General features: G+C 42.2%; 2 protein-coding genes across 2 annotated transcripts; one reads left to right on the top strand and one right to left on the bottom strand.

The window, feature by feature from the left end:
- Nucleotides 1-3,125: 3,125 nt before the first annotated feature.
- Nucleotides 3,126-6,799, top strand: LOC109765000 (disease resistance protein RGA5). The gene is given in 2 exon segments (XM_020323795.4): nucleotides 3,126-4,118; nucleotides 4,649-6,799. Coding segments are annotated over 2 exon segments (2,742 nt in total). The 5' UTR covers nucleotides 3,126-3,330; the 3' UTR covers nucleotides 6,603-6,799.
- A 3,176-nt stretch (nucleotides 6,800-9,975) lies between these two features.
- On the bottom strand, nucleotides 9,976-11,549 carry LOC109765027 (transcription termination factor MTEF18, mitochondrial-like). The gene has a single exon (XM_020323819.3). The coding sequence runs from the start codon at nucleotides 11,487-11,489 to the stop codon at nucleotides 10,329-10,331; it is 1,161 nt and encodes a 386-aa protein (XP_020179408.1). The 5' UTR covers nucleotides 11,490-11,549; the 3' UTR covers nucleotides 9,976-10,328.
- Between the last annotated feature and the right edge of the window lie 13,829 nt (nucleotides 11,550-25,378).

The following is a 25,378-nucleotide window of genomic DNA, read 5'->3' on the forward strand; positions in this document are numbered from 1 at the left end:
TTCATTTGGGTAAAGTTGCCAATGCAACTTTTGTAAACCCTAGAAATTCACAGAAATGAACTTGCTTAGATCTAGCTAAGCTAAACTCTTCTCCTTGGTGCAATACTTGGTGTAGTTTCATCATTTGGGGTTGTGAGCATGCCCACAAAGTTTGGAGTCATTTGGAAGAAGTTGGCAATGTAAAGTTGTTCAAACTTGAATCTGAACAGAGATGGTTTTGGGGTACTTTGGTGATCCAAAACAATTTGGATTGAGCTGAAAATCCGCAAGGTCTTCATATTATGCATATGTGACTTGCTAGAATTTTCCTGGAATGTTTAGAGAATATTTCCTTTGTAAATTTTCAAAAGCTTGAAATGTCCAGAAAGGGTTTTTGTGGGATTTGTCCAATATTTTGAACATGACCATGTGTTGAAACTCTTATATATGGACAATATATGTCCTATTATTTTTCCTAAATTTTCTCAAATATTTTTGAGACAGTTAAATAATTTTAACCTATTAAAGACCATTTCTGGTCCTAAGAAAAAGCCTTTAAATAAAATAGAAAAAAACTTTTAAAATTATATTTTTGTGGTTTATGGGAGTCCTATACCTAATAGGTTTCAAATATACATTTTTAAAGATTTTACATACCCCAAGTCAAGTACTTGCGGTGCAAATCTCAATTCAGGGGTTTTTGGAAAACTAATTTTTGAAAATACTATTTGGCCAAATTATTTTTGTAAGAAAATACTATACTGTTCTATACACATGTTATGATCATTGGGCAGAAGTTTGGAGCAAGGGGATGAAGTATAGAAGGTGAAGCTATGTTGACCTTAAAGAGCGCTTGAAATCACAGAGAGAAAAACCAACTCCAAGTAAAAAGCCAAATGATGCAAAAGGTTTTTGTTGGTCCAAATTTTCATGCTTTATTAATGCAAATGACATGTTACAAAATGCAGGGTGTGACAGATGGCCGTACAACATGGTCAGCAACCGCGTTTAGCCTATTAGTCGCCACTTTGGTGAAGATATTGAAGCTGACATTAAGGAGGCAGATTGGTCTATACTGCTGGATCCGGTTAGCCTCCTTAGTCTTTGGCAACAAAACAATCTCGCCAAAATTTAGTCTGGATAGGTCAAGCTGGCCGGCGTGAAGAGACTCGAATAATTGCATCAGGTCATTCTTGATGACAACCCAGAAGTTCTGATAGAACTCTGCGGGGAAGCCATCAGGGCCTGGAGCTTTGTTATGTTCCACTTGAAACACCGCAGCTCGCACCTCCTCTTCAGAGAAAGGTGTCGTGAGGATATCATTCTCTTCTGCCGTGACTTGTGGAATATCATTTGTTCGGGTCTCATCAAGAGTGAAGTAGGCATGGATAGAAGTAGGCAGCTAAATTTGGATCTGAATTTTGTGTAGCCGCCGAGGTCACAGGGCTCGCAGGACAGGTAAGCAAGTTGGCATATGGATGAGGGATGGCTATAATGTGGGACCGCCACTGTATTGATACTGTTTCCAACATGTACATCAGTACACATCGATTGAGGTCGTGTACTCACCAACCAAATACACATAGTTCGCTTTGTTGACCAGGCAGATACTGCACGAATCTCCGACCAACATCACGTGATGTCGGATTACCCGGTAGAAACCTGGACCGCTAGAAAAACCACTCTCGGTACATGACCATGTTCAAACTCTGAAGTGTCTGAAAACGCAAAAAATCTAATAGCTCTTGAGTGTTGTCCATTTATCTTCAGAAAATAGCACGTTTTAGTTTTGCTTGCACCCTTGCCTTCTTGAGGAGCTATGTTTCAAGCTGGCGGTGGTGGCAGAGGTAGTGTTGTAGTTCTGCGTTGAGACACTGTATTCATAGGTGTGTGACCATTTGTGTCAGTATGCTCACAACAAATAGATTCGTGAACTTGAGAAGAAGAGGGACAAGGTTGATCGGTGGTGCCACGCTAACGGAGAAGCGACATCATGGTGTAGGCGCGTCCCAAGTCCAACTCGCCCTAGTGGCCTTGTCCAGATTTGCGCGGATCTGAGCCATGTCACTGCATGCCGAGCTCACATCACTATACGGAGCCGCGCGTGACCCCCCTCCAACCAAAAGGTGTGGCTGAGACCGGGCTTTTATCTATCTAACTCTAGCAGACCCTTTAAAATCGCAAACTGTAAAACTGAGATACGGGTCAAAAAAATGCAATTTAAGGGTTCATTTTAGCTACACCGAACAGATACTGTAAAACAAACTGTAAAACTGGGATAAAGACCTCCTTCCTCCAGTCCGGCCGCCGCCGCCCTTCCCCAACCGGCCACGCCCAACCCCGTCGGCCGCGCCCCATCACCACACCGGCCATGCCCCGTCGCCTCCGCCGTCCGCGCGTTGCTCTATTGCCAGCCTCGCCGACCGAGCCGTAGCCCTTTGCCTGCCGCGCCGGGAGGATTCCGGCGGCCAGGCTGAGGTCATGGGAGGCCATGGCGATGTCGAGCTCATCCAATTTGAACCGGCGGCAATCAATGGTGGCGTCTAGCGGCCTTTTTCGGTGTGCGGTGATGAATTCCGGCGAGTTTAGGGCGGATTCTGGCAAACTCCGCGGCGGCGTGTTTGGTCTAACGAGGTTTGACCGGTATACAGGGGCCCCTCGGCTCGGCCTTCCAACCTCCAATCATAAGGGTTTCGGATATGCATTTTCGGTGGCCCTTAAAAAATTTACGGGTTGGGACCATTTTTACGGTTTTTGTTCTAGACACTTTTTTTATCAAAACTGTAAAACGCATAAATTATAAAGGTTTGACCACTTATACGGGGTCTAGCAGAGATGCTCTAAGAAAAATCTCGAGTGCCCATCGATGTATCATTTCCCAACTTGCGAACTGATGGATGTGCTCTATAATAAATCAACTGATTATTACTACGTCACAACACTTACATCCACAGGTCTAGCAAGAGGTAGGCAACGTATCACTTTCCGCGGCTCCAGTTTTTCTCACTTGATGCAACGTGCTGCTTGTCGCCTTGCCTGCCAGCAAGATAGATTTTCCATGGCTCACCAGCTCGCGTCAACGAGATATTCCAACGCGGAAGATTCTTCGCTCGACCATACAGATGAGATGACTGAGCCCCTCCACACAACCGTTTGCATTATCGTGACCAGTTCTATTCTGAGTCCCTCCCTCATCTGATCGACCATCCACCCCGTCCTCAGTCCACCGCCTCGTCACATACTCACAGTTCCATACTTCCATTCTCCTTCTACTCAGCTTCTCTGCAACAAAGGCACCGCCGCCTCGAGTCGCTGGCGAGTCGGAAGAAGGGGGCTTAAGCTCCATCAAGGATGGCAACAAGTGCGACGATGGGGGTGATGAACCCGCTCCTCGGCAAGCTCAGCCAGCTGCTCGGCGAGGAGTACAAGAAGCTCACGGGGGTCAGGAAGCAGGCCTCCTTCCTCAAGGACGAGCTCAGCGCCATGAAAGCTCTCCTTGACAAGATGGAGCTCATGGACAAGCTCGATCCCTCGGCTAAGGACTGGAGGGACCACATCAGGGAGATGTCCTATGATATGGAGAACTGCATCGATGACTTCATTCATGACATTGAAGGTGCCGGTGCAAAGAAAGGCTTCGCCAGGAAGATGGCTCAACGACTTAGAAGGTTGGGGAGGCGTCATCAGATCGCCAGCCGCATAGAGGACCTCAAGGTTCTCGCGGTGGAAGCAAATGCTCGGCGTCAGAGGTGCAAGATTGATGATTGCATCAGTTCGAGTAACAAAATCGTGGTTGTGGATCCTCGAATTTCGGCGCTCTATAAGGAGGCAACATGCCTTGTTGGTATTGATGGACCGAGAGAAGAGCTTGTCAGTTTGCTGATGGATTCCCAGAAGAAACTCAAAGTGGTTTCCATCGTAGGGTTTGGAGGTTTGGGTAAAACCACGCTTGCCAAACAAGTGTATGATAAGGTTGGAGGACAGTTTAATTGCAAAGCATTTTTCTCAGTCTCCCAAAGGCCAGATGTGAAAATCCTTCTCAGTGGCCTATAAAAAGAGCTTGGGATGGGGGATACCTCTAGTGCTTGCGAGTTGCAAGGTATTATTGATCGCCTTAGAGAGCACCTCAAACATAAGAGGTATTTTTTCTTCTATACTCACTAATGCTTGCATGGGCGAGTTCTTAATAATTGTGTGACAACAAAATTTAGGGTTGAATCTGAGATTTCCTTCTATTTAAATCCCTAGTTTCCTACGGCATTTCTTTTCCCCCCTTAAATGTTGAAACACACATGTCATCATTTCTCACTATCCTTAGTTTCCTTCATTTTAGTTTTGATTCTTTCCTATGTATTCCTTCCGTTCCTAAATATAGGGTGTATAGTTTTTGGCACCGAAATTAAAGAACGCACGTGGAGGGAAAAATTCATAAGTTTTGAGCGAGATTACACCTGAATAATTGACATGAGAAAATAGAGGAGATTGCCAGGTATAAGTAAATGTAATCAAATCCCTAAAAACGTTATCCAAATGAGTGTGCAATGCAATACATCTTATATTTCGGGGTTTTTTCTCAAAAAACTATACACCTTATATCAAGGAACGGAGGGAGTACCTTTTAACCATAAGCTGATATAATGTATGAATACCTCGTGAATTTTTTTAACAGGTACTTCATTGTAGTCGATGACTTGTGGGATCAATCAGCATGGAATAGTATTAGTTGTGCCTTTCCGGAAAATGGTGATGGAAGCAGAGTAATAGTAACCACACGAATGGAAGACATAGCTATTGGCGTGTGTTACAGTAACCGTGCCTGCATTTACAGAATGAAGCGACTCGAAGAGCAAGACTCAAGAAGATTACTTTTTAATAAAGTATTTGGGCCCGAAAATGTCTGCCAACCACAGTATAAAGAAATTTCAACTCAAATTATCAAGAAGTGTGGCGGATTGCCACTTGCAATTATCACAATAGCTAGCCTATTAGCTAGCCACGAAGCAAGACCGTTGAGTGAATGGGAGAGCATAAAGAATTCTCTTGGTGCCAATTCTGCCACAAAACCCACCTTGGAAGAGATGAGGGGTATACTGAACCTTAGCTACATGCATCTTCCTATTTATCTTCGGCCATGTTTTTTGTATCTTGGCATGTACCCGGAAGACCGTGAGATTCCGAGGGATGAGCTAGTTCGGCAATGGATGGCCGAAGGTTTTGTTTGTAGTTCGCATAGAGCGGATCTGGATGATGTTGCAAAAAGTTATTTCAATGAGCTTCTCAATAGAAGTATGATTCAGCCCGGAAGAACATCTTATGGGGAGGTATTTTCTTGCAGAGTGCACGATGTGATGCTTGATTTGATCCTAAGCAAGAGTATGGAAGATAACTTTATCAGTGTAGCATATAACTATGAAGACATGGCAAGATTGCACAGTTGGAAGTACAAGGTTCGTCGATTATCCCTCCAATCAGGTGTAGGTGGTCCAACATCGGAGACCCTTGCTACTAGCATGACACAAGTTCGATCATATGCATGGTTTGGAGAATCCCAATACACTCCTCCCCTTTCACAGTTTAAGTATCTACGGGTGCTTGCCTTTGAATTCCCTTTGCTTTTGGAAACCACAGTTGACCTCACTGCAATCGGCCATTTGTTTTTACTAAGATATTTAAATGTCTCGGCCTCATCAGCAGTCATAGTGTTCCCGACAAAAATTCAAGGGCTTGTGCATTTGCAAACTCTTGTGGTATATTGCGAGCGGACGCAAAGCTTTCCTTCAGACATAAGTTGTTTGGCCAACTTGTTTCATTTGATGCTTCCAAGAGATATAGCGTTGCCTGAAGGTATCATGAAGATGAAATCACTCCGCACCCTGCATTGTCGGGACATGTCGAAGAGTTTGCTGGAGGATATCAAAGGCCTTGGTGAGCTGACCAATCTGAAGGAATTGTACTTAGACACGAACAAAAACAATTGCTTGACGTTGGAACAAGAGGATGCTTTGGTCTCCTCCATCGGAATGCTCCAAGAACTCAAGATCCTTAAGCTCAAGTGGGTGCGTGGATGGAGCGACACTATGAGCCAGCTGGACTCATTACATGATCCTCCTCATCGTCTCGAGGTACTCTATCTGCCACATTGGGATTTCAGAAGAGTTCCCACATGGATCGGTGAACTATGTTGCCTCCAGATGCTCGATCTGAACGTGTTGCACCTGTCGAGTGATGAGGTTCGTGTTCTTGGTGAGCTCCCCTCCCTCGTCTATGTCAGGCTCTATGTGTCAGATGTCTCGCAAGACAAAGTTGTGGTTGGCATGGGGTTGTTCCCAGTTCTGGAGCACTTTTTGTTTCAGTCTAAGGAAGATGTCAATCCGTACCTGAGCTTCGAGGCAGGAGCTATGTCCAAGCTACAAAAACTCACCCTAGGATTCAGGAAAGATTGGAGAGGCTTGGAGTGCCTGCCCTGCCTCCAGAAAATCGAAGTGTTCACGAGGTACCCGCAGAAGCCGACTCTGATTTCAAGGGTGCCGCAAGGTGTACGGGCTGAAATCGAGTCTGCCTTCAAGGCTGCCGCAAGACTGCACCCAAGGCAACCCTCTGTCATTACATTCCTCTGTCTGTAACTTAATCGAGTCTGCCTTAGGGTGCCACAAGACTGCACCCATCCATTCGATCGATCCGCCTCTTGTCTGTAACTTAATTATTTTGTTTTCTCGAGCACTGTAAGTCGAACTGATGCATCTTCAGTTTTATTTTTTCAACGAATATTTCTGTCAGCGCAATTAACGCAGACAACAGAGTTTGGAAATGTTTCGTCCTAGTAAACCTTCCCTATGCATGCCTCGTCTGGGTCGATGTATGCGTGCATGTATACTTTTGGACGTGTTTAATTTTGACGCACGTACTGACTGATTGGAAGTGCGTCGGCGTCATTGTTTTGATGCTGTAAAATGTTTCCAGGCTGCGCAGCTGGTGAAAATGCTACTACTATACTGAAGGCGTTGCTTTTATTGCCTCGGCAGCAGAACGTCGCATTTATCATAGAACATTAAAAATACAGCTTTAAAACATTTCAGCGCATACATCGCAGAATTTCTGGTTTCAAGTTTTGAAATCTACGTAGTACTGTAGCTTCTGCCATAATGGGAAAGCATATGATAGAAATCAGAACAGCAATGCATGGACCACGAAGTATAAAATTTCTGTCGATTTCAGGATTGCTACCAGAGCAGCAACCAAACTTCCAGCCAAAAGCTCCATCGCCACGTTGCCTACTACTCCTCGCCTATATATCAGAACAGAACACCATAGATAATACGCAAAACTTAAGTTGCCGGTGAGGCCCGATGCTCACCACAACGGTGAAAGACATGGATTCGGAAATTTTAAAAAGGCACCGGAGATGATTACACAACTGGAACACATTGTTGATTAAATCTAACTGGTACATAGCTCCCAATTCAACTAATCCGAATTTCAAAATAATTTCATCTTTGCTTCTCAAGCAGAGAAAAAGATGGGGGTTAGTATCTGCAGGCTGCTTATGACCAGGTAACAATCTCGATTTCGATTTGAAAATAGACACTAAAAAGATACAGACAACAACTGATATCACAAGAAAAACTCGCAACAGTATGTGTATGATTTTAAGGTAGGCACTAAACATAGCAACATCATCCATTGTCCTAAAAGGATTCAGGCAGTATCCATCTCAAAGAAGGAGAAGAAAAATCAATAGCATTGTCTAAATAGCTGTTACGCTCTACTACGCAAGGAGGCTAGAATCTAAACAAAAGCAATCAGGTCACTGATCCAATGAAATTGTCCATCAGTAACTTCACCGTGGCAGCAATGAAAACAGTATTTTTCTTTGCATATGTACTCCCAATTAACCCGTATGGAAACAACAGAAAATACCAGGGGCAATAACACCAGATCATAAAGAGCAGCAATCAGACAACCAAAGCACAAGAACGCCAATACAAGGAAGCACTTACAAAGAATCTGTAAACAAGATGACAAGCAGAAAACAGAACATAGAACAGAGGCAAAACATAACCATAAAAATATAAATTTTCCACATGATATTGTTTCTAGTAGTTTGCAAACTCTTGGATGGAACTCTCTGCAATTCTGCAGCTATGGACAGCCAACTGCAAGGCATGAAATTAATTAATGACATGAAGCAATGCGAAAAAGGGAATCAAGTGCAGAATTTCACTAACGAAATCAACCAATGTCCAGAAGAAGCAAATTGATATCAGACTAAAATAGATGGATGTCTAACTAACACAACAATAAATCCACCAGGTAGAAAGAGGGCCTACTGTAGCCAAAACACCAAACTGAATTTATATAAAACTGGATCATGCGGGCCTAGTGTATAATTATAAGTTCAGTTCGTGTTCATTGGAACAGTGGTCATTGCAATGTAAACCTGAGAAACACACCACTCGCCTTAATCATATATATACATATTTGACCTGCCACATCAATCAACACACCCACTTCTTCAGTCAAAAATGAATGTTTAATAGACAGAACTGAACATTAGAAACCTCAAACCACTTGCAGCGTCCATCGCTTCAAAGTAAGGAAAACATACTCATGCTTACTTATGGTAATTCAGCGTCACCATATTAGGCTTCAGTGCAGCAGAAAAATTACATTATTGGACTAAATTAGGTTCGTTTTTCTTTTACTTGAGTAAACATAAGTCTAATCCGAGTCAAAGATATCAAGCTATCTTAATCATTAATTTTGCTCAAGTAAAACTCTTTAGAAAAGTTGATCAATCTGAACAGCAGGGTCATTTTTTCCTAGTGGCAATGGGCTTAGATATATCCATCATATCTGAACCTAACATCCAATCCATTCATCTCCATACAAATGTAAAGCAGAGATCAACACAAGCATGCACATTTTGCCTATGTGTTTCATTTCCCCCCTATTGCGTCTGTCAAGTTCTTCTCTATTTTGATCATGAAGTTCAAGAAAAGAAAGTTAATGTACCTCAGTTCAAGTCACTAAGCAGGAAAAAAATAACAACAGCCCAGATATGCTGATGCTCTGCAGACCCACACTGTATCCGATGGCCAAGAAAGCGAGTTGGAGTCACCATGCGGATAGGCACTTCCTGAACTAGACCAACACATTATTTATTTAGAAGAAACAACGTACACACCCCTGCGGAGCCCAAGGGTCGGACGCGGGTGCCGGGCTGGCGCAAAGTGGGCGCATGCCACTTGGCAACAGGTCGACGCCCAGTTCCCGGATAGGCGCTGCATCGCATAGGAATAACAATGTAACTTCTAATAATTCATAAATAATATACTGTTGTCACTGAATATATACTATTTCTCGTCTTGTCAATAATCAGCTGCAGTTGCCATTCCCAGCTTTTACACAATACAACTAATTTCTGCAATTTTTTCTTCTTTTTCAGATCTAAATGGCTGTGATCTTTCATGTTTCCAAACAGGGAAAACGTTTGTATATAATGGCATGGTAACAGTAGCAGGGATTGTTACCCCTGTTACTCATTAAACACAGCTAGAACACATAATTACATCACTAAACACAACAATTTGCCACTTTTTATGTCAGAATGGGTAATGGGTGGAAGTTCTCATTGCTGTGTGACGACCTTTACCTCAGCTCAAAGCAACAAATTTCGCTAATTTTTTTGGCATTGCGACTTCACATTGGCTAGTTTTGATGGCAAAACATATAAATGTGGTATTTTGAACAATGGCTTCACAAATGCAGTCACTGAATAGACAAAAAATTCCTTTGAAAAAGTGTAAAGATATCAAAAGGCAGATGAGAAATTTATTTCTGAGTCTAACCTGAATATTAAACAAAGTTAGTACTAATTGGCATACAATGGAACCTAAAAAACAATGAAATGGAAATTGAACATGCATGATAGATAAATTTTCGCATGAAAGCAGATCATACTGATATGTTTCAGTGGAAATAGACACAACATTACTCTTTTGCTTTCTGGTTTCCTGAATGTTGGTTTCATCATAAAATTAGTCCACCCACACATCCAATTTCCATGATATTCAATGGAAGTCGGAAACACAAATATATCCATGAACTTCTCTTTTACAGAGATCTTCTCTAAGGAGTAAGGAGTGACAACATCAACATAGCAGGTTTTGGGAATTAAATTATCAGCTTCATAGGGATAGGGAGTTAGCATTTAGCAATGATTAACTGGCATGTAACAAGACGTACTATAGAAAACAACCAAAACATCATGTTAGGCAAAGAACACCAAAACAAGAGGTTGGACTTTGTTATGCCATACGCAGTAACCAATTTCCATAGCCCTTCTTTGTTCATGTAAATCTCAAATTAGTTGGCATCTCTCCTTTGCAAGCGGTTGCATAGTCTTCAGCGAGGTGTGGTGCAGCTTCCTTGTGAGGGGATATGAGCTTCTCCATGAAATACTTCTCGGGCCTATTGACTGCAGTATGGAAGCTCAGGTCGCGATCTACCAATCCATTTTCCTTGAGGAACTTTAGAACATAGTACCGGGGCCTGACCCGCCCCTCCAGGCTAAGACAGAGAATTACTGATCGATGAGCAATGTACACTGGTTCCAACCCCACCTCAGATAACAGGAACTCGGATTTGCGTTGTAGCATGTCCTTAGAAATCTTCAGAAGCATCGGAGCCTTAGACAAAGCAATGACTACCTCAGCAGCAGACCACCTGAACGTGTTCTTCAAGTAGTCCACTTTGTCGGCGATCTTCTCCTCATTGAGAAACGCAACAGCCTGCAGCGCTTGCCTAAGCATCCCAGACCCACGGGGCATGCCTAATCTTTCAGCACATGCCACCATCCCCCGGACCCTCTCCGGGTTGGTGGTGAGCATCCTCGACACACGGACACACAGCTTGGCAATATCACAATCACCTAGCCCGCACTCCCTCAGGAACACAACATTGGGCCTGACCACCTTGTCGAGGTCCGACGAGAGAAGGTAGGACGAGCGCTGGAGCACCCGGAGGAAGTTGTGGCAGGAGCCGAAGAGGGGCAGATAGTACTGCATCTTGGAGACGATGGATCTGCAGCGGAAGTTGTGGTGGGCGAGCAAGACGAGGCGGCCAATCTCAGGACTAGACAGGCCGAGGCCGGTGAGGCCGTCAAGGACGGGGACCAAGGTTCTCTCCACGCCGGCGCAGAGGAAGAACGGGTCTTTGGCGACGACGGCCGCGACGTCGGCGCCGGAGAGGCCGAGGCCGGAGAGGAAGGCGAGGACATTGTCGGGATTGGCGGGAGAGTTGAGGTGGGAGAGCTTCTTGGAGGCCTTGAGGGCTTGGGGACGGGTGAGGCCGCAGGTGTCGACGAGGTACTCCTCCACGGCGAAGCCACTGGGATTTGGGGAAATGGGGGGCGACGCGGTGGCGGAGAGGAGACAGCGGAGTGGGGCGAATCCAGCTTTGGAGGGGGAAGAGAGAATATGGCAAAGGATGGACTCTCGGAGCCGGAGCATGGCGCAGGCGGCGGTGGCGGCGACGCCGGCGGCGACAGAGATTTTTTCTGTTTGGATGGAATGGACTGCAACTCGTCACTGTGAGGAAGGAGAAAGCCTGGTGCGTGGGCTCTATTGGACCGGAGGTTTTGATGGGCCTACCTATGTGTTCACTGTGTATGTTCACTCAGAAAGAAAAAAAACTATGATGTTTGTAGTTCTCATCATACCTGACCATGGGTTACCCGGCCCGGTCTTGCTCACGGGCCGGCCTGGGCCTGAGTTTTGAGCCCGAAGCACACGTCAGGCTGGGCCTGGGCTTTTTACAAGTTAGTGGAGGATGTGGAGAGCGTCAAATCATTTAACTGGAACGCGCGTCGATGGCATCACAAAGACTGTATCAGATGTTACAAAATTTACATGGCGGGTGGGAAACCTTGCCCTCATACAAGTAAATTTATGTTATATTTTTTTATTTCCAACTATAGTTTTTAAAATTAAATTGCTAATATATTTCATGTTTATGCAGTACTTGTTTTGGGAGAAAGTGCAGCCATTAGATGAAGAGACATTCGATTCACTGGCTCATGAATATCCACTGATGCTTAACTGGACAGAAGTTGAGGCTAAGAAGCGTGACGCGTACGACACGCATACGGCCGCAGGAATGGGATGATAAGTATTTATGGTTTGTACTGCATGCACTTATGATACTATTTAAATGTAGAGTAATTTAAATTGATTTAACGTGTCACATATTGATGGTTTGTACTGCATGCACTTAGTATACCGGCGAAAAGTGTGCGATATTAGAGAAGCTAGCAATGGTAGAAGAAAGAAAGTGCGTATAATCCATGGACTCAACATTAGTCATAAAGAACTCATATACTTATTGCAAAAATCTACAAGTTATCAAAGCAAAGTATTACGCGCATGCTCCTAGGGGGATAGATTGGTAGGAAAGACCATCGCTCGTCCCCGACCGCCACTCATAAGGAAGACAATCAATAAATAAATCATGCTCCGACTTCATCACATAACGGTTCACCATACATGCATGCTACGGGAATCACAAACTTTAACACAAGTATTTCTCAAATTCAAAACTACTCAACTAGCATGACTATAATATTACCATCTCCATATCTCAAAACAATTATCAAGTATCAAACTTCTCATAGTATTCAACTCACTCATAAGAAATAAATACTAATCTTGAAGGCCTATTATAATTAAAGCAAATTACCATGCTGTTTTGTAGGACTCTCAAAATAATCTAAGTGAAGCATGAGAGAACAATAGTTTCTACAAAACAAATCCACCACCATGCTCTAAAAGATATAAGTGAAGCACTAGAGCAAAAACTATATAACTCAAAAGATATAAGTGAAGCACATAGAGTATTCTAACAATTTCCGAATCATGTGTGTCTCTCTCAAAAAGTGTGTACAACAAAGATGATTGTGGCGAACTAACAAATAAAGACTCAAATAATACAAGACGCTCCAAGCAAAACACATATCATGTGGTGAATAAAAATATAGTTTCAAGTAAAGTTATCGATGGAAGTAGACGAAAGAGGGGATGCCTTCCGGGGCATCCCCAAGCTTTGGCTTTTAGGTGTCCTTAGATTATCTTGGAGTGCCATGGGCATCCCCAAGCTTAGGCTCTTGCCACTCCTTGTTCCATAATCCATCAAATCTTTCACCAAAAACTTGAAAACTTCACAACACAAAAATTAACAGAAAATCTCGTGAGCTTCGTTAGCAAAAGAAAACAAAACACCACTTCAAGGTACTGTAATGAATTCATTCTTTATTTATATTGGTGTTAAACCTACTGTATTCCAACTTCTCTATGGTTTATAAACTATTTCACTAGCCATAGATTCATCAAAATAAGCAAACAACACACAAAAAACAGAATCTGTAAAAAACAGAACAGTCTGTAGTAATCTGTAACTAACACAAACTTCTGGAACTCCAAAAATTCATCCAAAATGGGACGACCTAGAAAATTTGTTTATTGATCAGCAGCAATTGGAATCAATATTTTATCACGTTCTGGTGATTTTGAACAATTGTTTTCGTGAACAGAAAGTTTCTGGAATTTTCAGCAAGATCAAATAACTATCATCCAAGAAGATCCTATAGGTTAAACTTGGCACAAACACTAATTAAAACATAAAAACACATCTAACCATAGGCTAGATCAAATATTTATTCCTAAACAGAAGCAATAAAGCAAAAAACTAAAAATAAAATTGGGTTGCCTCCCAACAAGCGCTATCGTTTAACGCCCCTAGCTAGGCATTGATAATTTTAATGATGCTCACATGAAGGACAAGAGTTAAAGCGCAAAGAGAGCATCATAAAACACGTGACAAACACATCTAAGCCTAACATACTTCCTATGCATAGGCATTTTATAAGCAAACAAATTATCATCGCAAGCAAAAATTAGCATATGCAAGGAAGAAGAAAGAGATGATAGCAATCTCAACATGACGAGAGGTAATTTAGTAACATAAAAATTCCTACAACCATATTTTCCTCTCTCATAATAATTACATGTAGGATCAAAAGCAAATTCAACAATATAGCTATCACATAAAATTTTCTCTACATGATCCACATGCATGCAAAGTTGACACTCTTCCGAAGTAGTGGGATTAACATTAACTAAAGTCATGATCTCTCCAAACCCACTTTTATCAAAAATTTCATAAGATTGAATATTCTCAAAATCCCTACGTCCTTACATTCTATTTAGGATTAGGAATAGGTGTAATCAGACCTGCTTTTGACATATCTATCCTATTCTTATTTGGGTCGATGCTTATTCCTCAGATACCATCATTGTTTCTTCTCCGAGAAAAGAAGTTGATGACCCGTAGGCCTTCCACCTCCACGCGGCATTGCTCCGTCAGGCTTTCGCCCATTGCGAAAAATTCCCCACTGCTGCCTCCCGTAGGTCACGAACTTCTTCTCTAATTCGGCCATCTCAAACTTATCCCGTTCCTCTAGAGTAGCGCGTCTAAAAGAGAGTGAATTCTCTCTTTCACCTCCACCTTCTTCTCCCATGTATTCGGGAAACTCCTGCCGAAGGTGGGGGCTTTTTTCTGGGTAAAGAGGAACTTGTCATTTTGAATTCTTGGGTTCAGGAATTCTTCTATAATTTAAATGACTCAATAAAAGCTTTTTTTATTCTTTTAGTTACTGATTTTTTTGTTGGATTTCACTCCACCCGTGGTTGGGAACTAGTAATTCGTTGGGTCTACAACGATTTTGGATGGGCTCCTAACGAGCTTATTTTCACTATTTTTGTTTGTAGTTTTCCAGTAATTCTCTTACCTTGGCTGCAAACCCCAAGTTTGTCTATGAAGAGCTAATCTAATTGTATTTTTTTCTAGAATGGATTTCTTATGTGGAATACTAATGGATAGGGCTTCGTTGCTAAGTGCTACAAGATCTAGTGCACTGGAACTCGTGGTTATGGACCCGAATCCTTTAGTATGGAACATTGTCTTTTCCAAGTAAAAACCCCTAGTATATGAAAGAATGAAAAGGTGCTTTCGTTCTTGTGGAATAAGAAGCCCTCGTATCTTAATGAAAGGATTGAATTATAAGAGAATTCAATCCCTAATTGGGCGTACCTTCGTTGACATCGAAACGCGCTCGCTTGAAGCCCCTACGGAGGCGGGTTTGTAAGAGAAATAAGAGGTAAATATGTGGGATCTAAAGTTGACACTCTTCCAAACCCACTTTCAATAATATTGCAAACACTATTATCAATCTCATATTCATCATGGGGCTTAAATAAATTTTCAAGATCAAAAGAAGAATCACCCCAATCATGAACATGGCAACAAGTAGTAGACATAGCAAAATTAGCATCCCCAAGCTTAGGGTTTTGCATATTATTAGCACAATTGACATTAAGAGAATTTATAGTAAAATTATTGCAATCATGCTTTTCATCGAAGGAACTACCAAGTATGGGTCCATTAGCAACGATCTCATGTTTAACGTAAGGAACTATAGCAAATTCATCTTCATAAATATTGGCATCATGGCCACAAGGATAGCAAGCATCATGTTCATCAAGGGATATTTCAATCAAATCATCAGAATCATAATTATCTATAGATTCGTGCATATCATTATTTTCTTTAGAAGCAACGGTCATTCTTTCAACAAATTCTTTGACATAGACATTATGAGCATAGTTTTCATAGAAATATTCAAGTATGTCAAGATTTTCAGATTCGTAAAGAGTAGTATCATACTTTTCAAGCAAAGAAGCAACTTCAAAAGAACCCTTAAAAGCAAAAAATTCTTCAATTTGTTCAATATCATAGTAGCTATAAACACCCTTTGCATAAGAAGATAAGATTTCATTTTCATTAAACTCACATAGGTAGGGGAGGTGTTTTTTAGGGTTCTTAGAGCAACAAGTAATATCACAAATTTCACAAAGATTCCAAGCATAGCACAACAATTTGTTTATTTGATTCCATAAGAGTTTCCCTTTTTCAGACAAACGGTGACGCACAAAATGAGCATGCTCATCTAAAGATTTCCCATCAACTAGGCTAGTTGGGATTTCAGCACGAGCGAATAAGGATCGAAGATGATCCAAGTAGAACACTTTAAGTGGATCCATATCAATAGATTTTTAGCAAGCAAAGATGCAAGCAAATAGAAGGCACGTGGAAACACAAACAAAAAGGCATACAGGAAGAAGGCAAATAAAACGGCAAGGGTGAAGTGGGGGAGAGGAAAACGAGAGGCAAATGGCAAATAATGTAATGCGGGAGATAAGAGTTTGTGATGGGTACTTGGTATGTTGACTTTTGCGTAGACTCCCCGGCAACGGCGCCAGAAATCCTTCTTGCTACCTCTTGAGCACTGTGTTGGTTTTCCCTTGAAGAGGAAAGGGTGATGCAGTAAAGCAGCGTAAGTATTTCCCTCAGTTTTTGAGAACCAAGGTATCAATCGAGTAGGAGGCCACGCACGAGTCCCTCGCACCTACACAAACAAATAAAATCCTCGCAACCAACGCAATAAAGGGGTTGTCAATCCCTTCACGGTCACTTACGAAAGTGAGATCTGATAGATATGATAAGATAATATTTTTGGTATTTTTATGATAAAGATGCAAAGTAAAGAAAGCAAAATAAACGTCGCCAGAAATAACTTGTTGACGGGAGATTAATATGATGGAAAATAGACCCGGGGGCCATAGGTTTCACTAGTGGCTTCTCTCGAGAGCATAAGTATTACGGTGGGTAAACAAATTATTGTTGAGCAATTGACAGAACTGAGCATAGTTATGAGAATATCTAGGTATGATCATGTATATAGGCATCACGTCCGCGACAAGTAGACCGACTCCTGCCTGCATCTACTACTATTACTCCACACATCGACCGCTATCCATCATGCATCTAGAGTATTAAGTTCAAAAGAACAGAGTAACGCTTTAAGTAAGATGACATGATGTAGAGGGATAAACTCATGCAATATGATATAAACCCCATCTTGTTATCCTTGATGGCAACAATACAATACGTGCCTTGCTGCCCCTACTGTCACTGGGAAAGGACACCGCAAGATTGAACCCAAAGCTAAGCACTTCTCCCATTGCAAGAAAGATCAATCTAGCAGGCCAAACCAAACTGATAATTCGAAGAGACTTGCAAAGATAACCAATCATACATAAAAGAATTCAGAGAAGATTCAAATATTGTTCATAGATAAACTTGATCATAAACCCACAATTCATTGGTCTCAACAAACACACCGCAAAATAAGATTACATCGAATAGATCTCCACGAGAATCGTGAAGAACTTTGTATTGAGATCCAAAGAGAGAGAAGAAGCCATCTAGCTAATAACTATGGACCCGAAGGTCTGAGGTAAACTACTCACACATCATCGGAGAGGCTATGGTGTTGATGTAGAAGCCCTCCGTGATCGATGCCCCCTCCGGCGGAGCTTCGGAAAAGGCCCCAAGATGGGAACTCATGGGTACAGAAGGTTGCGGCGGTGGAATTAGGTTTTTGGCTCCGTATCTGGTAGTTTGGGGGTACGTAGGTATATATAGGAGGAAGAGTACGTCGGTGGAGCAACATGGGCCCCACGAGGGTGGAGGGCGCGCCCAGGGGGGTAGGCGCGCCCCCTACCTCGTGCCCTCCTGGTTGCTTTCTTGACGTAGGGTCCAAGTCCTCTGGATCACGTTCGTTCCAAAAATCACGTTCCCGAAGGTTTCATTCCGTTTGGACTCTGTTTGATATTATTTTTCTCCGAAACTCTAAAATAGGCAAAAAAAACAGCAATTCTGGGCTGGGCCTCCGGTTAATAGGTTAGTCCCAAAAATAATATAAAAGTGTATAATAAAGCCCATTAATGTCCAAAACAGAATATAATATAGCATGGAACAATCAAAAATTATAGATACGTTGGAGACGTATCAATCAGCACCAAGACTCCATGGGTCTTAGAATCATTACTGTGTAATCTAGATTATTGACTCTAGTGCAAGTGGGAGACTGAAGGAAATATGCCCTAGAGCCAATAATAAATTTGTTATTTATATTTCCTTATATCATGATAAATGTTTATTATTCATGCTAGAATTGTATCAACCGGAAACTTAGTACATGTGTGAATACATAGACAAACAGAGTGTCACTAGTATGCCTCTACTTGACTAGCTCGTTGAATCAAAGATGGTTAAGTTTCCTAGCCATAGACATGAGTTGTCATTTGATTAACGGGATCACGTCATTAGAGAATGATGTGATTGACTTGACCCATTCCGTTAGCTTAGCACTTGATCGTTTAGTATGTTGCTATTGCTTTCTTCATGACTTATACATGTTCCTATGACTATGAGATTATGCAACTCCCGAATACCGGAGGAACACTTTGTGTGCTACCAAACGTCACAATGTAACCGGGTGATTATAAAGGTGCTCTACAGGTGTCTTCGATGGTGTTTGTTGAGTTGGCATAGATCGAGATTAGGATTTGTCACTCCAATTGTCGGAGAGGTATCTCTGGGCCCTCTCGGTAATGCACATCACTATAAGCCTTGCAAGCAATGTGACTAATGGTTGCGGGATGATGCATTACGGAACGAGTAAACAGACTTGCCGGTAACGATATTGAACTAGGTATTGAGATACCGACGATCGAATCTCGGGCAAGTAACATACCCATGACAAAGGGAACAACGTATGTTGTTATGCGGTTTCACCGATAAAGAACTTCATAGAATATGTGGGAGCCAATATAAACATCCAGGTTCTGCTATTGGTTATTGACCGGAGACGTGTCTCGGTCATGTCTACATAGTTCTCGAACCCGTAGGGTCCGCACGCTTAACGTTCGATGACGATCGGTATTATGAGTTTATGTGTTTTGATGTACAGAAGGTAGTTCAGAGTCCCGGATATGATCACGGACATGACGAGGAGTCTCGAAATGGTTGAGACATAAAGATTGATAGATTGGACGGCTATATTTGGACACCGGAAGTGTTCCGGGTGATTTCAGAGAAAACCGGAGTGCCGGAGGGTTACCGGAACCTCCCCCCCTCCCCCCCCCCCCCCCCCGCGGGGGGGAACTAGTGGGCGTAGATGGGCCTTAGTGGAGAGAGAGAGGGGCTGCCAGGGCAGGCCGCGCGCCCCCTACCCCTTGAGTCTTAATTGGACTAGGAGGGGGGTGGCGCCCCCCCCCTTTTCCTTCCTCTCTCCCACTCCTTCCTTCCCCCTCCTAATAGGACTAGGAAAGGAGGAATCCTACTCCTACTAGGAGGACGATTCCTCCCCTCCTTGGCGCGCCCTAGGGCCAGCCGGCCTCCCCCTTGCTCCTTTATATACGGGGGCAGGGGCACCCTAGAACACACAATAGACAACAGTTTTAGCCGTGTGCGGTGCCCCCCTCCATCATAATCCACATCGGTCATATCGTCGTAGTGCTTAGGCGAAGCCCTACGCCGGTAGCTTCATCATCACCGTCATCACGCCGTCGTGCTGACGAAGCTCTCCCTCGACACTCAGCTGGATCAAGAGTTCGTGGGACGTCACCGAGCTGAACGTGTGCAGATCGCGGAGGTGCCGTACTTTTGGTACTAGGATCGGTCGGATCGTGAAGACGTACGACTACATCAACCGCGTTGTCATAACGGTTGCTCTTTCGGTCTATGAGGGTACGTAGACAACACTCTCCCCTCTCGTTGCTATGCATCACCATGATAGATCTTGCATGTGCGTAGGATTTTTTTTGAAATTACTGCATTCCCCAACAGAACATACCCGTCCTCTTGTAACGGCATATCATACTCCCTTATTGGCCAGGAAGATACGTCAGGATGTTCTGATTGTATAAGGGAGTTCACCTCCGTCGTATCTTTAGCTATTTCCGCCCTCTTAAATAAAAATGTGAAATTTATATGAAGTACATATCTAATTACTACTGTATCTTGTTTTATGTAAAGTTGTAAGCTTACCAGCTTAGTAATCTTTGCAAGATTCTCTTGCTACTTTTACCAGTAGAATTTAAAACTTGAAACTCTTTTTTCTTGTCGTGCATGAGAACTATCATCCAATGATTTTCTTCCACATGAAAAGGAAAGTATGCCTACAACAAAGTTTATCCATGTTGTTGTACACACACATAGTTATGTAGTACGAAGGATCATACTAAACTGCAGTACTTTATCTTTGATGAAATACTCTTCAATAACTATAGACACAATTTTAGTTTGGTTTGTGAAATGATCCATAAATGCTCCTTAGAGTTCTTAACCTTTCCATCAGCACGAAGAATAAGCCAGTGGGACACCCAAGATGATAATATGTGACGGTCAGCACGAGGATTATGGGTCTGCATATGGTTGCAATAACTATTGATGACCTGAAAATAACATAACAGCAATACACCTATTAGAAAATTTATAAAAATGACATGTACAACTTAATAAATTAGTGCTAATACTTACAGTGCCATGCAACCACTTTTTTGAAATGATGGCTTGAAGCATATCAGGTGTACATGTTTCCCCAGCAATTCCCGTCATGTGCACGACAGTTTTCCTACAAAGCTTCTTCAAGTCTGCTAGTGTCTGGATATAAACCTTCGCGACCTCTATGTGCTCCTCATTAATGTAAACAGTACTAATTATAGCGGCTCTTATACCAAACAGATCTAAAATAGTAACAAACAATGAGTTAATAAAGTATGCATGCAAGGACAAAAATATCTTGCAAGAATAAATTACCTAGTACTTACTTTTCTCTGGACGTTTACGTCCACCGTTCTGCTGGTAGGGTGAATGATAGTATTTTGACTGTTTCCTCTTGTGTTTCCCATCATTCTCCTTAGTGCCACTTTCTTTCGCATTTTTATATGGGTGGTCAGACTATCCATACTAATCTCCTTAAATTTATCGGCACTAGACCCGTCTGACACTGTATTTATATTCTTGGGGGTTGCAGTAAGAGCTGGAAAGTCATTCGTGTCTACCGTTGCTAGAGATGGGTCAGGTGAATTACCATTCTCCTCAATAACGAAGGGGTCACCTTCATCTCCTATACCAGGTGCGTTGTGATGCACACCTTTCTCACGTGCAAACTTCTTCCCGTTCCCTGTGGTGAAGGATGCCTCCATCCTGTTCTCCATATCTTCTTTTGCAGGAGTTGATTTTACATCTGTCCAATATTTTGATGGACCATACTTCCCCACCCAGTCTTCACTATGCTCCACAAACTCAACATCATCACGAAACCCCATGTTTGGCTTGAAGACAAGACCTTTCTTCTCCAGCTTCTCCACTACTATCTGCAATAACACATCGAAAGCATTAACTACATGCAAATATTATGAATAATCCCATGTAAATTGAAGTACACATCACTCATTACCTCAGCACATTTTTCAGGGAGAAGACGAATTTCTTTTTGCATATCTTTGATGCATTTCATCACTTGATCTAAGGTAGTGTCCCTGCTCGACGAAGCCTCGTCTCTATTATCTTTCCTTTTTCGGGCACGACCTGTTCGATCTTCTGGCTCAAATTCTTCCTCTACATTTTCCCTTCTCGAGCAATTAATGCCTGCCTGTACTTCTCATTTATTAAGTCATCAAAGATATGCAAAAAGAAATTCGTCTTCTCCCTGAAAAATGTGCGTATTCCGAGATAATACCTTCCTCAAAACAGCCACCATACCTACCTATCATGGCATTTCCATAGCCATTCCGAGATATATTGCCATGCAACTTACCACCGTTCAGTTTATTATGACACACTCCATCATTGTCATATTGCTTTGCATGATCATGTAGTTGACATTGTATTTGTGGCAAAGCCACCGTTCATAATTCTTTCATACATGTCACTCTTGATTCATTGCATACCCCGGTATACCGCTGGAAGCATTCACATAGAGTCATATTTTGTTCTAAGTATTGAGTTGTAATTATTGAGTTGTAAGTAAATAAAAGTGTGATGATCATCATTTTTAGAGCATTGTCCCAAGTGAGGAAAGGATGATGGAGACTATGATTCCCCCACAAGTCGGGATGAGACTCCGGACTAAAAAAAGAGAGGCCATAAAAAAGAGAAAGGCCCAAAAAAATGATGAGAGAAAAAGAAAGAAGGGACAATGTTACTATCCTTTTACCACACTTGTGCTTCAAAGTAGCACCATGATCTTCATGATAGAGAGTCTCATATGATATCACTTTCATATACTAGTGGGAAATTTTCATTATAGAACTTGGCTTGTATATTCCAATGATGGGCTTCCTCAAAATGCCCTAGGTATTCGTGAGCAAGCGAGTTGGATGCACACCCACTTAGTTTCTTTTGTTGAGCTTTCATATACTTATAGCTCTAGTGCATCCGTTGCATGGCAATCCCTACTCACTCACATTGATATCTATTAATGGGCATCTCCATAGCCCGTTGATACGCCTAGTTGATGTGAGACCATCTTCTCCCTTGTTGTCTTCTCCACAACCACCATTCTATTCCACATATGGTGCTATGTCCATGGCTCACGCTCATGTATTGCGTGAAGATTGAAAAAGTTTGAGAACATCAAAAATATGAAACAATTGCTTGGCTTGTCATCGGGGTTGTGCATGATTTAAATACTTTGTGTGGTGAAGATAGAGCATAGCCAGACTATATGATTTTGTAGGGATAACTTTCCTTGGCCATGTTATTTTGAGAAGACATAATTGCTTAGTTAGTATGCTTGAAGTATTATTATTTTTATGTCAATATTAAACTTTTGTCTTGAATCTTTCGGATCTGAATATTCATACCACAATTAAGAGAATTACATTGAAATTATGCCAAGTAGCATTCCACATAAAAAATTCTGTTTTTATCATTTACCTACTCGAGGACGAGCAGGAATTTAGCTTGGGGATGCTTGATACGTCTCCAACGTATCTATAATTTTTTTATTGTTTCATGCTATATTATATTCTGTTTTGGACATTAATGAGCTTTATTATACACTTTAATATTATTTTTGGGACTAACCTATTAACCGGAGGCCCAGCCCAGAATTGCTGTTTTTTTGCCTATTTCAGAGTTTCGCAGAAAAAGAATATCAAACGGAGTCCAAACGGAATGAAACCTTCGGGAACGTGATTTTTGGAACGAACGTGATCCAGAGGACTTGGACCCTACGTCAAGAAAGCAACCAGGAGGGCACAAGGTAGGGGGGCGCGCCTACCCTCCTGGGCGCGCCCTCCACCGTCGTGGGGCCCACGTTGCTCCACCGACATACTTCTTCCTCCTATATATACCTACGTACCCCCAAACTACCAGATATGGAGCCAAAAACCTAATTCCACCGCCGCAACCTTCTGTACCCGTGAGTTCCCATCTTGGGGCCTTTTCCGGAGCTCCGGCGGAGGGGGCATCGATGACGGAGGGCTTCTACATCAACACCATAGCCTCTCCGGTGATGTGTGAGTAGTTTACCTCAGACCTTTGGGTCCATAGTTATTAGCTAGATGGCTTCTTCTCTCTCTTTGGATCTCAATACAAAGTTCTTCACGATTCTCGTGGAGATCTATTCGATGTAATCTTCTTTTGCGGGGTGTTTGTTGAGACCGATGAATTGTGGGTTTATGATCAAGTTTATCTATGAACAATATTTGAATCTTCTCTGAATTCTTTTATGTATGATTGGTTATCTTTGCAAGTCTCTTTGAATTATCAGTTTGGTTTGGCCTACTACATTGATCTTTATTGCAATGGGAGAAGTGCTTAGCTTTGGGTTCAATCTTGCGGTGTCCTTTCCTAGTGATAGTAGGGGCAGCAAGGCACGTATTGTATTGTTGCCATCGAGGATAACAAGATGGGGTTTATATCATATTGCATGAGTTTATCCCTCTACATCATGTCATCTTACTTAAAGCGTTACTCTGTTCTTTTGAACTTAATACTCTAGATGCATGATGGATAGCGGTCGATGTGTGGAGTAATAGTAGTAGATGCAGGCAGGAGTCGGTCTACTTGTCGCGGATGCGATGCCTATATACATGATCATACCTAGATATTCTCATAACTATGCTCAATTCTGTCAATTGCTCAACAGTAATTTGTTTACCCACCGTAATACTTATGCTCTCGAGAGAAGCCACTAGTGAAACCTATGGCCCTCGGGTCTATTTTCCATCATATTAATCTCCCGTCAACAAGTTATTTCTGGCGACGTTTATTTTGCTTTCTTTACTTTGCATCTTTATCATAAAAATACCAAAAATATTATCTTATCATATCTATCAGATCTCACTTTCGTAAGTGACCGTGAAGGGATTGACAACCCCTTTATTGCGTTGGTTGCGAGGATTTTATTTGTTTGTGTAGGTGCGAGGGACTCATGCGTGGCCTCCTACTGGATTGATACCTTGGTTCCCAAAAACTGAGGGAAATACTTACGCTGCTTTACTGCATCACCCTTTCCTCTTCAAGGGAAAACCAACGCAGTGCTCAAGAGGTAGCATTGATCATGTTTTTCTCATGAGAGAGGCAATTAAAGCATCTCTTGATGTGCTTGTTTCTCTTGTGAAATTTGGATTCCTTTGCCAAGGCAATTGCACCAGTATTGTCACAAAAGATTTTCATTGGACCCGATGCACTAGGTATGACACCTAGATCGGATATGAACTCCTTCATTTGCTGCTTCCGAAGCAGCTATGTACTCCGCTTCACACGTAGATCCCGCCACGACGCTTTGCTTAGAACTGCACCAACTTACAGCTCCACCGTTCAATATAAACACGTATCGGTTTGTGACTTAGAGTCATCCGGATTTGTGTCAAAGCTTGCATCGACGTAACCATTTACGACGAGCTCTTTGTCACCTCCATAAACGAGAAACATATCCTTAGTCCTTTTCAAGTATTTCAGGATGTTCTTGACCGCTGTCCAGTGATTCACTCCTGGATTACTTTGGTACCTCCCTGCTAATAGCAAGGCACACATCTGGTCTGGTACACAACATTGCGTACATGATAGAACCTATGGCTGAAGCATAGGGAATGACTTTCATTTTCTCTCTATCTTCTGCAGTGGTCGGGCATTGAGTCTGACTCAATTTCACACCTTGTAACACAGGCAAGAACCCTTTCTTTGCTTGATCCAGTTTGAACTTCTTCAAAACTTTATCAAGGTATGTGCTTTGTGAAAGTCCAATTAAGTGTCTTGATCTATCTCTATAGATCTTGATGCCTAATATATAAGCAGCTTCACCGAGGTCTTTCATTGAAAATCTTTTATTCAAGTATCCTTTTATGCTATTTAGAAATTCTATATCATTTCCAATCAACAATATGTCATCCACATATAATATTAGAAATGCTACAGAGCTCCCACT

Source organism: Aegilops tauschii, chromosome 6 (genome assembly GCF_002575655.3).
Source record: "Aegilops tauschii subsp. strangulata cultivar AL8/78 chromosome 6, Aet v6.0, whole genome shotgun sequence".
Taxonomy (NCBI): domain Eukaryota; kingdom Viridiplantae; phylum Streptophyta; class Magnoliopsida; order Poales; family Poaceae; genus Aegilops; species Aegilops tauschii.